The sequence below is a fragment of the Esox lucius genome, chromosome 19 (genome assembly GCF_011004845.1).
Source record: "Esox lucius isolate fEsoLuc1 chromosome 19, fEsoLuc1.pri, whole genome shotgun sequence".
Lineage (NCBI taxonomy): Eukaryota > Metazoa > Chordata > Actinopteri > Esociformes > Esocidae > Esox > Esox lucius.
The window spans coordinates 36,966,085-36,984,476 of NC_047587.1; the positions used below are offsets into that span (position 1 = coordinate 36,966,085).

The 18,392-nt window shown below is 43.9% G+C and overlaps 1 protein-coding gene across 1 annotated transcript; it reads left to right on the forward strand.

The window, feature by feature from the left end:
- The first annotated feature begins 217 nt into the window (after positions 1-217).
- hsd17b12a (hydroxysteroid (17-beta) dehydrogenase 12a) lies at positions 218-17,358 on the forward strand. Its single transcript, XM_010864469.5, has 11 exons — positions 218-541; positions 10,511-10,557; positions 10,780-10,855; positions 11,831-11,938; positions 12,407-12,471; positions 12,636-12,680; positions 13,344-13,378; positions 14,120-14,201; positions 14,536-14,601; positions 14,994-15,143; positions 16,077-17,358. Exons 1-11 carry the CDS (start codon positions 364-366, stop codon positions 16,230-16,232), a joined length of 1,008 nt encoding a protein of 335 aa, XP_010862771.4. The 5' UTR covers positions 218-363; the 3' UTR covers positions 16,233-17,358.
- The last annotated feature ends 1,034 nt before the right edge of the window (positions 17,359-18,392 follow it).

Here is an 18,392-nt window from a genome sequence, read left to right on the forward strand (position 1 = left end):
ATTGCCGTAAATGCGCCCAATCGCTCCTCACCTACATAACCCACTTTTGTCCCACCCACCTTCATACAGTAAATTCCTTGAATGGGATGTAGTCTTAGTGATTGACATGAAAAATCACCAATGGCTGGGCATTTTGCATTGTTGGACAGCTTTTGTATCCTATCACGAGCGGAGGTGGGTTTTCCGGTAGGCTATAGAGTAGGTGGTGGGCGTGTGCTTAAATCAGGATAGACTAGTGTTGAGGGAGTTGTGGGAGTGTGATGCTACAACCTCCTTATAAAGGGACTCTCACGTTGTGTCTTCAAATTAGAGCACATTGCTTAAGTTTGAGGTCTCTAAAACACTAATTGAAAAGCCGCTGTCATGTCTTGGTTGAACGTGGAGGACATGCTTCGTGTGACCGAGACGCCGTTCTTCTGGGTCGGGGCATTCACCGTGGGCTCACTATCTTTGTGGGTGCTTCATCGACTCCTCCAAGGTTTTCGGATTTGGGTCTTGGGAAATGGACAGTTGCTCTCTCCGAAACTGGGCAAATGGGCAGGTGAGTTGGTCACACACAGCCCTTACAGGAAAACAAGTCATGAAGGCGGCTTAATAAGCTTTGACAAGAAAAGTATGATAAATAGACAAACTTTGCAATAATTCCAGAGGAAGCTGCATTCTCCTAATTTTTATGTATAAACGAAATAAGTTGTTTTGTAGGGTTGTCGAGCAGACCAAATCACGCACCGACTGGTTAACAAATTCGTGCTTATTAGCTAAATTGGCTTTCTAGTGTGCAACAATCGCACTTCAACACCGCAGACTGATTCTCGACACCAGCTTTGTGGTTCGCCCTCCTTTACAAAGGACAAAGATATCCAATGTTGATGAACCACGAACCAAATTGCGCAGGTTGTGCGCACAGAGATCTGTAATGTGTGGGTTAGCCTTCATCCAGCGGCACACTAAGTAACGTTTGCCCATCCACATGGTCTATGAGCAACCTATGCCCAATTAAGACGTGACCTATATTTGGATTTTCACAATTTCTTTGTGCAATGAAAGAATCGTCGGATAGTTTTAATGTTGCCTATAGGCTAATTTGTTTATGCTGAATTGTTGCCGTGTTTGTTGCAGTTAACCCAATGTGATCCAATAGCTTTATTTTAATCATTCGATATCTGATTGAAATCGGATTACCTTGAAATTTACTTTTTTACTATTTTGTTCATAACATTGTACTGATCTGGCGGAAGGCTATATAGTCTAATTTGTGTCAAGACAATATTTTTTAGATGTTTTTTTTTAACACTGCAGGTTTCTGTCGCGGATCTGGTCAAATATAACTTGATATTTGTTTGTCCAACATTTTTAGGATCATGTGTTTGCATAATGCGGAGACCAGTCTCGTTCGAATAGCTTTGGCCTAACCTGACCCAGTTATCCAGTCCCCACTTTCGAGAATACCACTGCGTCTGGAGCAGATGCGCGTTCTCGTCTTGCTGCGCAATTTGCAGAGCGCCTCCATACCATTAGGTTAGGTTTGCTCTAAATGGTCTTCTCCAAAATGGCTATACCAATGTTATCGATTATAGCGAATTGTCCCAAGTGTAATATTTAGCTCTATCATGACGCACTTGACTACTTTTAATGGATTTGGATGTCATTATTTGGTTCGAATTAAATGCCATGTGCGTTGAATGAAGGATCGGACGTGTCGCGTAGATGGAATGCATATTGAATGCATAATTGCGTTATTTGTTGTTTTCTTGGTTTCTATGACTCCGGTATAGCCTACTTCGGCGCTCTAGCTGTGTAATTGGTAATCACGTAGGATCGTTTAAAGCGGCACCTTAGAATTTGTATTAGGCTAGCCTATACTAATGACGTGAAGTATGCATGCCTCGCCCTGAAACCAACCGTCATATTAGGAGTACCAGTTGGGGTGTACCAGTTCGACGAGTCCATTCTCAAATGACTTAACAATGACGGCACTCAGTACCCCACCGGTGGGGGTGAGTTGGAGGTGATTATAAACCTGGGTATGAGCAAACTTGTTCCTCTACCTGATCCTGAAGCACAAGTCTAGCAGACACGTTGTGCAAGAGGCGCACACATTTAAGTGCGCTTGTTCACTACAGCTTGGTCATACTCGTGCTAATATTCCAAGGACATTTGAAAAAGTAATGGGGTTTCAATTAATCTCTAAAAACGTTATGGCTGTTGGCTATATAAATCTGTAATTCACCACCATCTGAATCTTACAATGTGACTTCTTTCCCAACGGGAGACACTAGCTGTCTACACAGCAATGACTTAATGCGACTCTAGGAAGTAGATGGGCCTTCTTCCCAAAGCCTCACTATTCCTTTAAGTGTAAATACTACAAATATAGAGTTCAATGATTGGGTCATTTTTTTATTTATTTTTTACTTTCGGTTAGTTTTATTTGAGAATATGGGTATGCATTTGTGACAATGCGGAGTAGCACCGATCCTCATTGAAGCAGCATAAGCTTAGCACATGTATTTTAACCGCACCGTGATGTTTATCGTAACGTATAGTATCTGTGGCTTAACCGCTTACTTTCCAGAGTCGTGGAGGGAAAACGACAAAAATTACTCCGTGTAATTATATATCCGGTATACACCGCAATGTTTCGCATACTGGTTTTTACTGACAAAGATTCCACCATGTCAAATAAAACAATTATCTGTCGAGTGACGAAATTTCCTGTTTACGTCACAGATTGACTCTTTAATGCTCCAGGTGATTCATCCTTATTACTTGGTTGGATTAAAGTGGTTTAGGTAGGTATCTTCGAAGGTATTACATTATCATTGCGTAGTCCATAGCTGATGGCTTTAAACAAAAAATGACAAGCCATGCTTGCTACGCTCATTTTAGGGACCATTGTAACCTCATGGCTTCGCTATTAACGCAAGTGAACGATCTCGTCTGACAAGTTTTAACCAAAGCCTGCAAGCTTTGAAACACAATTGGAAGATCTCAACGGCATACCCGGAACACTGCGTTCAGTGTTCGCATAGAAAGCTGGCGGTTTTCCCATCCAATGGGTTTTGAGACAATGCGTATGGAGTATGCAGTTGATCTCTCCGCTGGTGCCGGTGCCTTTGTGTTAAGGGTATAACATGCTCCTAACCACTGACCCAGGATCCAAACCGTTGCTGGCTCTAGGTTCAGGACCTGATCCTATAACTTAAAATAAGTCTTTCTGGAAGATTTGCATACTTTTTAAATGTAGCCTACTTACTCAGTGAGGTTCCCACTTCTTTTTAGAGAGCCTTCTTACTTGAGACTTTATTTTGGTCCTGGATTGTTATTCTTTGTCTGAAAATCATCATTAAAACATCTCACTGTTGAAAGTCAGAGGGGAGAACCTCTGAAGAGTATGCATGGAGTATGTTATTGTATATCTACCCAATTAGCAGCCTAAAGCTGGTTCTGAGAAGAATCAGGCCTCAAGTGTTGTTGTGGCAAAGAAACTAATTTGGTGAAGTTAGATGATCAGATATTTCCATGCAGTATTATGCCACCCTTTTACCTCCCATCTCATTATCGCCGTGGAACTTGACGACGTCGTACTGTTGACTCATGGAGCTCAGAGGATTTCACTTCTCTTGGCTATGTAGCGTAGTTAATATCTTATGGCCACAAACTGATTCTACAACCATTCAAAACATCATCCAAAATGTGCTTTCTGCTCTTGATTTCAGGATAAGCTCAGGGTTAAGAATGTTAAGTTGAGAATGACTTCTAAGAGGACAAATTGTCCAAATGGAAAGGCTTTTTTGTTGCTGTAGAAGATGGACAACAGGTGTGTAGTGTTCCCTGAGTGAGGGTGACCCCTGGTGGTTGCTCTTGAGCATCACAGTCTGAGTCACTGAGGTATTCCCCATGTTTTTCTTCCGAATAATTTCTAAAATACTAGTGCGGTGATGTTGTATAATGTCATCCACTTGTTATGAACCCAGAATCTATAAATCCCATTTGAGACCTCTGTTATGCTTTTTGTGTTGATTGGCTATTTGCAGGCTTTTTTAAGGAATGTCCTCCCTTCATTGTCAGGGATGTAGAGGTCTTTGTCATTGTAGAGGTCTTTGTCATTGTAGAGGTCTTTGTCATTGTAGAGGTCTTTGTCATTGTAGAGGTCTTTGTCATTGTAGAGGTCTTTGTCATTGTAGAGGTCTTTGTCATTGTAGAGGTCTTTGTCATTGTAGAGGTCTTTGTCATTGTAGAGGTCTTTGTCATTGTAGAGGTCTTTGTCATTGTAGAGGTCTTTGTCATTGTAGAGGTCTTTGTCATTGTAGAGGTCTTTGTCATTGTAGAGGTCTTTGTCATTGTAGAGGTCTTTGTCATTGTAGAGGTCTTTGTCATTGTAGAGGTCTTTGTCATTGTAGAGGTCTTTGTCATTGTAGAGGTCTTTCCAGGCATGACCTATTGTGATGACGTGTCTTTGAGACATTCCCCCACACTGTTGTCCCAGTCTCTGTAATGCCATAAAGAAACACGTTGTATAAGGGTGCCAGTGTCTGTTGCATTTCATAGATGTGTGTAGATGCAGCAGGTGAATGGGTTTGGGCGCGTGTGTGTGCACACATTCTTCTAATTCCTTTCTAGGTGTGGATCAAACCAAAAAGTAGGAGTTTTCAGGAGTGTCTTTCCCTCAGTGAGCTACAGTATGGTATTGAGTACTTTGAAAACTTTTAGTAGCACATATGGCAATTACATTTTTAGTTTGATTCAATGTTAGGGAGGCTAGTTTTTCTCAGTTTGTCATTTGTTGACTGGGGAAAACTTTCCCCGACAATGCACGTTGGCCCCTCCTCTTTATCGTGACGTTAGGTTTTCGGGAGAATGGTGCTGTTCTGTAACAGGGTATAACCATCCATGAGTTACAACATGAAGACTGGTCAGCTGATAAGAGACAAGTCTATTCTTAAGAACAATTCCATTTTTAAAATTATTATAAAAAAGTGTATGTAGTCCCACACAATCTACAATAGTGCAACGTTTTGACTTGGCTACAGTAGGTTAGTCAGGTTGTTACTACTCTGAGGTGGTGGTTGTCTTCGTCATGAATCGATGCACTGACTCTGATCATAAGGAACATGGACATACCGCAACAGTCCAAAGTTTGGACACTTACTCAATAAAGGATCTTTACTTCTACTTTTTTCCACATTGTAGAATAATAGTGAAGACATTTAAACTATGAAATAACAAATGGAATCATCTAGTATCTGATGTTTAAAATATTGAATTAACTGATTTTACTTTCTAAGTTGCCACCCTTTGCCTTGATGACAGATTTGCGCCTTTTACATTCTCTCTACCAGCTTCATGTAGTAGTCTCCTTGACTGCACTTCAATTAACAGGTGTGCCTTGTTAAACATTAATTAGTGAAATTTCTTAATAATTTTGAGCTAATCGCTAATGTTGTGACAAGGTAGGGTTGGTATGCCGATAGCCATCATTATCCCAACTGAAGTAGTCCGTATGGCAAAATTGGCCTGAATAGAGAGAAACAGTCCGTTATTGTTAGACATGAAGTTCAGTTGATCCAGAACATTTCTAGAACTTTGAAAGTTTCTTTTAGTGCATTTGCAAAACCATTAAGTGCTATGATGAGACTCATGAACACCACCAGAGTAAGGGAAACCCAGAGTCACCTCTGCTGCAGCGGATGAGTTCATTAGTTACCGGCCTCAAGTCGGCAATGCTTCAGAGTTCAACTAACTGACACATCTCAACATCAACTGTTCAGAAGTGACTGTGTGAATCAGGCCTTCATGGTTGAATTGCTGAAACATACTGTGGGACACCAATAAGAAGGGACTTGCTTGTCCCAAGAGACATTAGAAATTGACTTTAGATTGGTTGAAGTCTGGTTGAGATTTTTTGTTGCAGGCACTCTTTGTGAAACTCAAAGTAGGTTTGCGTTGCTTCGTATGTGTGGTTCCTACCTTAAAGCATGGAGGTGGTGTGATGTGTGGGGGTACATTGCTGGTGATATTGTAGGTGATTTATTTCCAATTCAAGGTGCACTCAACCAGCATGGCTACCACAGTGACATGCCAAGCCCATCTGGTTTGAGCTTAGTGGGACTCGTGTTTTTCAAAAGGGCAATAACCCAAAACATGCCTCTGGGCTGTGGAAGGGCTATTTAACCAAGGAGAAGTGATGGGGTGCTGCATCAAATGACCTGGCCTTTGCAACCACCCAACCTAAATTAAATTAGGTTTGGGATGACTTGGACTTCCGAGTAAAGGAAAAGCAGCCAACAAGTGCTCCGCAAATGTGGGGACTCTTTGAGGACTGTTGGAAAAGTGTTCCAGGTAATTACCTCATGATAGCGAAGCTGTCATCAAGGGCATAGGGTGGCACCTAGAAGAGTCTATGTATATAGATTTGAGCCAATTTTTTTTTGGTTACAATATGATCCCGTATGTTTCATTTTTGATGTCTTCACTATTATACCACCCTGTTTCCAAAAATGTTGGGACAACGTGAAATGAAAAAGAATGCAGTCATGTGCAGATTATTTCTCCCTGTGTTTAATAGAAAATTGTACATAGACAACATATCATAAGTTGAAACTGAGAACTTTATTGTTTTTGGAAAAATATTTGCCCATTTTCTGTTTGATGCCAGATGTTTCAAAAAATGTGGGACGGGCAAGTTTACTGCGGTCTTGCATCATCTCCTCTTAACAACTCTCTGTAAGCGTTTGGGAACTGAGGAGACCAAATGCTGTAGTTTAAAATTCTTTAAAATGTTATTCAATTAATGGTTTGCACATGTTTGCATTCTGTATTTATTTCCACTACGGTGTCCCAGAATGTTTTGGAAACCGGTTTACAATGACGTTGAAAACGATGAAATGCCCTTGAATGAGTGGGTGTGTCCAAACTTCTGGCTGGCGCTGTGTGTGAATCCAAGGTTTCCTCCGTGGGATGCCTGTTACAGGGGAACGGTCTGCAGATTCATGTATGATGTATGCTTGTGAATGGTGGTGTGTGTGTGAAGCCGGGGGGCTTTGATAGAAACAGTGGGGGTGGGCGGTTAGAGCAACAAAGGGAGCGCGAGCAGCCCTGCTGTTCATGTGACGAACACACTCTGTAACACGTGCTGCAGGCGGGGCTGCTGAGGAGAAAGCTGCAGCTCCCCTAGAGGCCCTGCCCACACTTGTCATCCTACATGGTTTTACATCTCTTCCTATCAGTTTCCCATTTCCCCCATTGTAGTAGTTGTGAATTGTTGTGCTTTAAAAAAAAGATCTATTAAGTTATTGAAGTATTTTTGTGCATTAGCAGTTGGGTGTATAGATTAAAATGCAATGAATTGTTACCCCCCCCTTCCCAAAGAGAAGTGTGATGTGAAGGAAAGGGAACTATCGATTTGTATTTTCTCAAGTGTGACTGGTGGGAAGTTATTTTTACACCTTGTATCCTAATATAGATGGTATTTTCAGTCCCGTGGCTTAAGTAGACCAACTTTTTCTTGTATCCTTTCAAGCAACATTCTTGTTAGTGTCCCCCAAGTGATTTGGTATTTGAAGTGATTTGCTGGGGACTGGGAAGTGGATGTTGGGTGTGTTAACATTTCTTCTACTGCAGTCTGCCTCAGCGCGCGCACACTGTAGGGTCCTGGGCGGCTCGTTGAGGGGGCGTTACATAACCGTTAGTAACGAGAAGCAAGGGGCATCTTTTTCTCCCAAGATGTTAATTCGGGCTTTAGGGGATGGGCAGTCAATCACTTTGAGCCTGGCGCCCGTCTACATTCTGTCATGTATGTAATTTCTTTTTTTGTAAAATAATTAATTAAAGAGTGCTGACTCTTCGCCATAGTTCCACAAGGTCTGTAAGGGGGGGCGGCAATGTTTGTGTTCAGGTGTTGCGGCAGGCAGGCGAGCTCCAGACAAGACTGCACTTGGCTTCTCACGGCTATTTTTACCTGTGTTGCTTTTTTAGCCCTCAATAGGAGTATTGAGCAGGCTGGCATGCAGGGGGTGGCGCTACCTCTGTTATGGATATGGTGCTCCAAACGCCCTATTGCTGGACCAAACTGTTGCTTTCGTTATTTGGTGTGGTGGAGGTGGGTTAGTGAGACTTCCCATGGTAAAGATATGTCTGGCAGACCTACACCAGTCCTCGCATGTAGCTCTTGCCCATGGAGAGGTGCCAGTCGCTGTGCCATCTCTCACATGTCTGCTTGCGTAGCCCCTTTCCATGTGGAGTGTCACTGACGTAGCGCTCCGCTCACGTGAGGGGAATTAGAAATCCTGCTGGGAGCTCTGAGTGGGTGTGTGGCTGCATGTGCATTTTAACAATGGGAAGCGTGGAAGCAATGTTCCCTTGTCCACGGGTGGAGATGTTGAATTAATAGGCACATTTCCAGCATCTCACTTGCCAGAGTGGAGTTTACTTTTTACAATCTGGATGTTTATTCCTTTTTAGTGTTGCGTTTTAGTCTTACATTTCAGAATGGATTTGGTTTGGAACCAGTGATCCTTTGCTGTTGTGTTGATTTGTAGTGAGTGAAGTGGGCCCAGAAATGGGCCCCTTATTCTCGGTGTAGTGCACCACTATTTGGCAACAGTCCTGTTCCGCCCTGGTCAACTGTCCACCACACTAAGAATGGGTCACTTCCCCATATGATCATTCCTTCACACTCCTGCTGCCTTCTGATTGAGACCTCTTTGATTAATAGAGGTTTTGTGATAAACACTACATTGAATAATGTTTGGGTGCCCTGAATGAAGGTATGGGCTTGCCTGCACACCAGTTCTCTCTCTCAACATTAGTTTATTTAGAGAATGGCGTTGTAATTTAAGAGGATCATAAGAGCCATCGTGATTTACATCGTGAGGGGGAGGGGCTGAGAGGCTTCGCGCCGATCAGAACAGTATAACTTGGTGCAAGGAGAAATCTTGAGGGATAACAATTTCAAGGTAATGCCTAGTTTCTCCATCTTTATGTAGAGTGGATGGCATGATCTGTTAACATGGCCTCTGTCTGCAAGTCCTCCCACTCAACCCATTTGAGTGAATTACATTGTTCTTTTATACCTTCATGTAAATAGTACACACTGGTGAAAGTTCAAGTGCAATTAAGTATGCAAATGCACTACTCTATTGATTCCTGTGCGTGGAAACCCTGTGCAATTCCATATGCATGTTTTACTTTAAGTGTGTGGTTCAAACCCTTGACGTTCCACGTTTTGGTACTTCTGTGGAATGTGGTCGGTGCAGATTCACAACGTCTCCTGCACCCTGTGGAGCATGGCATTCCTTTGGTTTTCTCCCTATCACTTTGATGGCTCTGACAAAGCCATGGGTCAAATTACTGTCAGTGCTCAGTTAAGAGAACTCCTTGACATCATGGCTGAACATGATGTACGTGCGTTATCTCTTAGGTCTTTCGGTCAAGTCTCTGCTGACGCAAGTTTTTTTTAAATGCCATTAATACGTGATTGATGCGGTGTGATAACTGTCGTCTTTAGCATCTAGCTTTGGCCATCATGTGGCTCCAGTGGGCTGATCACTGGGTTGTACTATGTCATTTCTGCAGATAACTGGATGAGATGCAGTCGTTTGCCCATTTGAGGCTTTTCTGTCAAGGAACATTTCATTCTTAAAATGGAAAAGGGAGGGGGGGGGGCACAAATCTGCTTCAATCTTCACTTTTGACTTTGCTCTCCCCCCCACTCTCTCTCGTTCCCTTCTCTCCCCCCCACTCTCTCTCGTTCCCTTCTCTCCCCCCCACTCTCTCTCGTTCCCTTCTCTCCCTCCCTCCTTTTGCTACGTGTTTCTATTTTTAGCTAGCCCTAGGATGCCTGCTCTCCCCCTCCCTCTTTCTCGTGCTTCTTGTTCGTCATCTCTCCCCCCTCCCCCTCTCTTCTTTATCCCCTCTCTCCAGGCAGGGAATAGGGGTGATGGGCAGAAGCTGGCTAAATATAGAAAGACTCTCTTGACAAGGTGAGAGCAGAGAATGCCACAAGAACATTTGGATGGACTCTCCAACATTTGAGTCATTTAGAAGACTCACAATGCTGTTGTGCAGCAATTTGGGTTAAGTGCCTTGCTCAAAGGTGTAATGGCAGATTGTTCAACCCCGAACACTTTAGTTCTGTGCCGTGGGGTTACGAGTGACCATGTCTTAATCCCTGCTATTGTCAAGACACCACTGTCTTATCACAGCCTAATGCTAATAAGTATAAACATAGAATGGTGCTCCGTTGCGATCCAGAAACAAAGCTAAGACAAAGGAATTATATAGCAGATTCTGATATTTTGAAAGCAGATATTGCCTGAGGACACCTAAGTGTTGCGGTGTGTTCATCCCGCACAGATACAGTTGATGGACATCAGTATATTGTATTTGTATTGTATTTACCACTGTTTGCAGTCAACACCAGTGTTTCAGGTGTGATGTACTCTGGCTTTATTCTAAACTGTCAATGTAAAGAGAACATGTAATTAACTCTGTCTCTTTCTGTCTCTAGTTGTGACTGGAGCCACAGATGGAATTGGGAAGGTCTATGCAGAGGAGGTGAGTCAAGGGAGGTTCCATTTATTCACAACATTTTCTCCATGTAGAACTGCCCACGAGCAATGCCACCACTAGGTTCCCTACAGTGTTTCATTCTGAATGTGAGTACCCTTGTCACTGGGTCGTGTTTAGCGAAAGGTCCAAGTCAAGACATGGCAGATCTATGCAACAGTAGGGCTAATGGCGTTCAGGTGTGCTCATCAAGCTCTCATCCTCTCACAGCTCGCTCGAAAGGGGTTTGCCATGATGCTAATCAGCCGCTCACAGGACAAGCTGGATGATGTCGCCAGACAGCTTGGTAAGTGTGCGAGTCACCCCCATGTAATTGTTTGTCAAAACATTACTAAAATGTTGTGCAGTGTAGTGACTAGAGGCCCTGGTTTATAAGGGCAGAAATTGACTGACCCAGTGGCCTATGCGCGTGGCTTTCCGGCCTGAAGGTTGGCAGTTCGGGATCCATGCTCAGTGTATTTGCTCCTTGTCAGCAAAGTCTCCAGCTCCCCTGATATAGCCATGGCAAAATATCTCTGGCCTAAGCTGAAGGCTAGCCTGTGTGTGATGGAATGCTGTTAAGTTTCAGGTGTGTCCATGAGATCCGTTTCACTCCCAACTCTTGTCTTTGGGGATTATGGTGGAAATGAAGAGCTGTTTTTTTTCTATTCATCAGGACCTGCGTCTAACAAATGTTATGCTGGAACAATCCCAGCACACTGATTTAAAGGGGCTATAGTTTTTTTATATTGAGGAGTGTGGCTGAAACTCATATTTACTCATGTGAGTCAATGCTCAGGTGAAAAGCCGGTCCTCGATTTTTTGTGGTGCTTATTCTTTGATTTCTGGCCATCTATTAGCTGCTGTATTAATGACTAGGCTCCCATCTCCGCTTTCACATAGGCTGCAAATGTACCTGTCGTGCCTCAACAGGGGTGTCTGTGTAGTCTCGTTTAAGAAGGGAAGTTGTGCTCTTTCACACCAATACTTTCTATGGCATTTCTGGTTTTGAAATGGGGATCGCCGGTAAGGAAGCATGGACCGGAATTAAGTGCAGCCGGTGAACGTGCTGAGTGATAACATTGTACGTTTTGGTGTGTGTGAACTGCTGTGTAGATTTTGGGAAGTGTTTGACTGTCTCAGTTTGGGCTAGCTTTACCTGGGTCAGACAAACACGCTAGTCTGTCCTTGAATGTGGACCACTGTCTTGTTCCCTGTTGACTTTGTAGTGACATTGTTACCCTCCCGTTGCTAACAAAGTCTCCCCTCTAACTTTCCAAAGAGGAGCAGTACAGGGTTGAGACCAAGACTATTGCAGTGGACTTTGGCCTATCGGACATCTACCCCAAGATTGAAGCTGGACTGGCAGGCCTGGAAATTGGAGTGCTGGGTAATGTCTCCACAAGTAACTCCTTTCACAATAGATCCCCACAAATCTCACGCTGTCGCAATTTGGGTGTTTTAAGATGATCTGAAGCAACTCTAATCTTAAGTAATACAAGTGGTAATCCGTTGGTTAAATGTTGTCATTTATAATCACACCTAGTGTGCCTTAGTAAAGAAAAAGTATCACAGGTTTCTGTGTTAGGACACCACTTTCTGTACCATCTGTCCACATTCTTGGTGAGTGACTGTCAGATCCAGGAACCCATTGTTCTTTGTGAGAGCCAGTAAGTGCTGCCTGTCTGGCTGGCTCTTCCAGTTTAAGGTGTGGTTGTGCCCCTTTTAATGATCGCCTCTCATTTCTAAGGTTCTACCGCCTCCTGGTGGTTAAGATGTGTAACAGCAGCACAGTTTAAATTGCCTTATTGAGGGAGACAATGCTCTCATTCTTGTCTTTTTTAATTTGATTTAACAGTAAACAATGTGGGAATCTCCTATCCCTACCCGGAATATTTCCTGCATATCCCAGACCTGGACAATGTGAGTGTTTCTGAAATTGCTTCTGCTCTGTAGAAATGAATTGAGTGCTACAGTGTTCCTTGCTATACTCCACCTGAACTGTTGCATACAACAGACAGCCACTCACTTGATTTTTGAGATTATTATTGATGAGTTTAGTGTCAAATCTTACCTTTTTATTCTAGTTCATAACCAACATGATCAACGTGAACATAACTTCAGTTTGCCAGGTAAGGGTCCTCTCACCTCAGGAGCAGTTCTCTGCATGTCTGTATCAATACCATAAAAATCCATGAATAGTTCTCTTTCCAGTAAGTGTGCTCTTTGTCTTTCCCGAGCCACACGTTCAGGTGGTTTCATTGGTACAACGTACTGACGGCACCGCCACCACAGATGGCATTTTTATTGGTGTCTGTCTTTCACTCTTCCTCGCCTCTCCTCCTCCTTAGTTGCTGCTATGCTACCTGCTGTTTTCCAGTGGTTCCCAGAGCAACGGTGAACTACACCAACGCTGTCTGTTCCCCACCCACGCACAACCTTTACTTCCCCCGCTTTCTCTCCCGTTCTCTCTGTCCTTTCTCTCCCTCGCCCTTGCCTCCCACATGGTGGAGATGTACCCGTGTGCCATGCATGCCCCATCATGCCCGTGGGATGCATCTGTAGCGGAACCAGTTTGACTTTCCTGCCTATATTCTCTTGCCATTCGAATTCATGCTTTTTCAAAAAAAATCTAAAAAAATTAAAGATGTGTTTGTCTAAGGAATAATTTGTGGAAATGACAAGTGTGCATGCGAGTTGTCCTGTTCTTTTAATTTAAGCTGTGTATCAACATGCCAGCACAGGTCATTGACCTGTCCCTTCAGGAGCTGACCCTTTTCTTATTTCCTTTGCAGATGACTCGTCTAGTTCTGCCCAGAATGGTGGAGAGGTGAGTGTTTTCCAAAGGCCTTTGCCACATTGGTGCATTACCATTGAATCAACTTTCTTTTGGTAATCGAACCCACAGTCCTGGCATTGCAAACGAGCCACACTGACTTGACAACGACCCCACTTGGCTTTAAGACGCCGTAGCAATGCAACATAGTGCTAATATTGAGGAAAAGTCAAGGGCGTGCCAAGCCCATCACAGTGATCACAAGTATCCTTAAGACAGTCTGTGATTAAGTCTATCCCCTAATCGCTAAACTAAAGGGGAAAAGACTAAATGTCCTCCATGAATGTCCCTGATATGGAGACATTGACCTTGTTGAAAACAAATGGCCGGCAGTGTTTATGTAGTGTATGTAGGAGAGGTTTGGAATGGGAGTTCCACAATGATTGACAGAGGGTGCAATTTACCTACTCCACCTCCCTTCCTTTTGCCTGTCCCACTCTGCTCTTTGATCAGACGAGGTGCTTTTCAATTCACACAGTGCACCTTCTGACTGGCTCAGGCGAGTCACATGGGATCTCTGAGCCAATTTAGTGGAAGGCGGGCCCATTAGTACCGTGTGAAGCGACCAACCCCGTCTTCACTACATCACTGCAGCAACAGGGGCGCTAACTGCGTGAGCGAGCGGCTGCCATGGCAACTGTCTATCTACAGTGGCACTAGGCAGCTTGTACGATGTGACAGGCAGGCAGCCCTTTTGGCACACTGTGCCTTTACAGTTTTTTTTGTGTGTTTCAGGTCGAAGGGTGTGGTTCTCAACATCTCCTCTGCCAGTGGCATGTACCCTGTACCCCTCCTGACTGTATATTCTTCTTCCAAGGCAAGTTCTTACTGACCACCATACAGACACTCGCAAGCCAAGGGTCGCTTCATTCTTGCAAACAGTTTAGCTGTGTTTCTGTTGGATGGTTGTCTGACAAGATTGTTTTTAAAAATGTTTGATGCCATTAATAAATGCACTCATGTGGTTCTAAATTGATTTGTGCCTGTATATGGAAATGGTTCATGCTAGGATTTGTTTGTCATAGATATTGTGTATTTGTTTTTAGCGAAGCTGTGAGTTCTGATTGTCATGTAAAAGCCGGACGCGCCCTAGGTAAAGCTCTTGCTCTTCTACTAGGTAATAATAGTCGATATCCCTATTTCCCTTTTAGGCTTTTGTGGACTTCTTCTCTCGTGGACTTCAGGAAGAGTACAAAGCCAAGGGAATCATTGTCCAGGTGGGAAGCTTCTTCCTTGGGCGTCTGTCTGCAGGACTCAGACTTGGCCATTGTTTAGAATTGTATCATTTTGGACAAACTTGGAAAACCTATAGGAGAGAATCATCATCGTCAGCGCTTCTAATGACATCTCTATCTTGCAACGTTTCCTGAACATGGCCCTGCTGGTCACTGCTTAATGCTTTGTATTATGATGTCTGTCAGCTCCACATATGTATGACTTCATAAGGCCTTATTCACAATATGGTCATGTTGGCTCTTTTACAGTTCGGTGTAGCGAATCAGGCCTGTTCTTAGTGACCTGTTCCAGTACATATGTCAGCATGGATTGTGTCACTGTATATGGTACACCTTACTGGTTTTAATCCTGCTGACCTCATGTTCTCCTCTAGAGTGTGCTGCCGTTTTTTGTCGCCACCAAGATGACCCGGATCAGGAAGCCAACCCTGGACAAGCCCACGCCTGAGCGCTACGTGGCCGCTGAGCTGAGCACGATTGGACTACAGGATCAGACCAACGGCTACTTCCCCCACGCCATCATGGTACGTGCCTGTCATTCACCTGTTTTCATTCTTTTGCTTTTGTTAAAGAAGTTTGTCCACAAAATGACTGTTTTCTGTTGGGCGAGTCCACATGGCCTGTTCCGGTTTGTCTTGTTCTTGCCTTTTGGTGTAGAACATTCTGGCGAAAGCAAGTTGTGGATGTTATCTGTTCAAATGTGTTTGACTGAAGGGTGAATGCATCCTGTATGTGTCCAGGGTTGTGAGGAGGCAGCTAGAACACCTAAAGTTAAATTTTCGACCAATTTGGCACATGCCAGTAGAGCTATCCAAGGCCCATAGATTGATGCTTATGGAAGGGGTCATGGAACCACTTCCAAGCTAATTCTGAGAAATTGTTTGTAGTTCGGGCCTGTTTTGCCTCCTCGGACTAAAGCACGGACAGCTTGCCATCTTTGAACCAGAATTATTTTAGGGGAATGTGAACCCATGTTTTACAGCTGAAAGGAATGTTCCCTGGATCAGTTTCTGGTTGCGTTTGGCTGAGTCTTACCCAGCAGTGCCTGGAGGCAGTGTAATGTGCCATCAGGCTTTAGTGGACCCACTGGTGTTTGCTGCAATGAGACCGCAGTGTGTTTCGGAATTGGACGTCACAAAAGATGAGACGGGTGGAGAAAGAACGGTGTAAAATGGAGATTATAAAGACAATTGCTTAGAGGGAGGCCACATGCGCCCACTAGATACAGTTCTGGAACGAAAATTCCTTATCAGTCTGAGGGCCAACAGCCTTGCAAATGGGCCTACATGAATTTGTGTTGGTCGAAGGGGGGCAACATCTGCTGTTGATTCATCGGGGGACCTTCTAGGTTATCTTTACAGATTGGTGTTGAAATTCTGTGTACTTTTCAATAGATTTACTCTCCGCTGTATGTGTGACCTGAGCACTAACTGTAATTTAAACTCTGCCCTTCGTAGGGTTGGCTCACCACGGTCCTGGTGCCCATCAACCTGGTCATATACTTCGGGGCCAGAATGAACCGAGCCCAGCGTACTGGATACCTGAAGAGGAGGAAGATGAGGGAGCTGGCCAATCAAAGCAACGGGAAGAGTGAGGGGCTCAAGCGTGAATAAGAGTCCCCATTAAGAGGGATAGAGGATAGAAACTGAAATGGAACTACCGTACGGTGTGTGTGTGCGCGTGTGTGTGTGTGTGTGTCAGGCAAAGGACTCTGAACAGAAAATCCTAATTTGTCTGTGACACAAATAATTGGTGAGAAGAATCTTTAACCACGGTGATTTTCGTTGACTCTGCTGTTGTAAGCAGGGAAATGGTGGCTGGCCAATTATCTCTTATTTATTTTTTTATGTACGTACAACCGAGCCACACAATCTTCAGCTGCCCATGCACAGTATGAAGTGCTGTTCACGTGTCGGCTGTGTCTGGAAGCGTCTCCGCTGATTGGAGGCGACCCTCCACCGTTCCTCCCCATTGGCTCTCAATGTGCTTTGAGAGGAAGGGATTGAGAAATCAAAGCTTTGATGGAATGTCCACTTCATACGGCCTTTCTAAGGGGGAGCGCTCTTCCACCCCAGCTTGTTGGTCTAGACTTGTTTCGCTGTGTTTTCAATCATGACTGTTGGCATTTTGTGCATATGTATTTGTGTATGGAAAAATGTGGTGGGATTTGTTGCACTGACTTGATGCTTTGTTTTCATTTTTTTTTTAAGTTGCTTTTGTATTTGTTTGTTCCAAAAAAATGCATATTATTCCCTTATGTCTTATCCACCTTCCTTCCAGTTCACATTGGTATTGGTTATGTGCAATGAGGGGATTTTTATATGGACCAGTGAACCAGCTAAAGACCCATAAGTTTCATTGAGAAACTGAAGATACACCTGTTGCCTTATGTTCATGCTGTGACGTGGATGCCGAAGATTGTATACTATATACTGACTCAGTATCTTTCAGTATACTGTGCACAATGGTCTTTTGGGTTGCTGGGGGATCTTTCCAACGATGTACAACTGTTTATCTGGGTGTTGGTCTACGTGTGCCTTGGATCTCTGTATGACTTGTTCTGACCAATGTCCAGTGTTTACATTGCCCTATGAAAAATTCTCAGGTGTGAAGCTGTAACAGTTTTATAATATCAGGAATTTCGAGCAAGGAATTGCCATGTACTGCTGTCGCTCTCGTTGCTTTGCACCTGTATGTGAGCTTTTTATAATTTGATAATAAATACTGTATGATAAAGAATGTGTACTATATTGTATCCTTACAGTGACTTGTGGGGCAAGACATTTTAGTGACTGACACCACATCATGGGTTCCTATGACCTGCTTCTCTCTGAATTGGTCCTACTGTACATGCAGCTGCATTCCAATCTGGCCCTTGGAGCCAGTTACACTAAATGTTTTCCATTGCAACACGCAGGGACATCTTCTGTTCTTGCTCATCATTAATTGCACCCACCTGGTGTCCCAAGTCTAAGTCCCTGATTGGGGGTTGCAGTGGGGGGGTGGCTGTGTTTGTAGGCCTGATTTGAATATCACTGCGCTAAGATCATGATGCAGACTGCCTGGCTATACCTAAAATTTTTCAATTAACAGCTGGAGGTGTGGCTTTCTCCCATAGCACCATTAGTGTGGAATGATCTACCGATCCACGTGAGATGCAGGCTGTCTCAACCTGACTTACTGAACGCATCTCTTCAGTGGGTTCATGATTAAGTGTATCTTTGGGGTTTACATGTTCAGCTGGAAGGACGGCTCCTGGTTTCCTACAGCTACCCTTCGGACAGGGCAGCAGTGTCTGCAGATCCCCTATCCATGTCTTTGTCCCTAGGTTTTATATATTGCAATAGTCTAAGTGTAGTCTGTGGTTCCTTTACTTCGCTGTGAGGACTGTCCCCTAGACCAAACCCAGGGGAGGATGCCTCCAAGCTAATCTGTCACCATCACGCCCATTTGGATGAAACAACAGTGTATCGGTCCCTAGTCGTTACACTGTATTAGTTTGTGCTGGGGAACTACGGTCTGTCTGAATTCTGTCCTTTTTGGCGTCTAATGAATGCTCCCTCTAATTCCTCTGGTCTTGTTATCTTAGGGCTTCAGCCAGGAGACTCATTGCGGCCCCTGTCTTAAGTCCACCTAGTTGTGTTGCAGATCTAGCTTCTGTCACTCCCCATCAGCTGTGATCAAGCAGACATTATCTAAAAAAAAAGTCTAAATATATTAGCATAATTTCAGCTCCGTTCTTTTAAATGCATGCACACCTACACCCCCACGCA

Bases quoted from the DNA above. Each gene is read 5' to 3' on its own strand.
- hsd17b12a (XM_010864469.5), top strand. From the start codon at position 364: ATGTCTTGGTTGAACGTGGAGGACATGCTTCGTGTGACCGAGACGCCG. The intron at 542-10,510 runs GTGAGTTGGTCA...TTCTGTCTCTAG, and splicing joins GAAACTGGGCAAATGGGCAG to TTGTGACTGGAGCCACAGAT. The intron at 11,939-12,406 runs GTAATGTCTCCA...TTGATTTAACAG, and splicing joins CCTGGAAATTGGAGTGCTGG to TAAACAATGTGGGAATCTCC.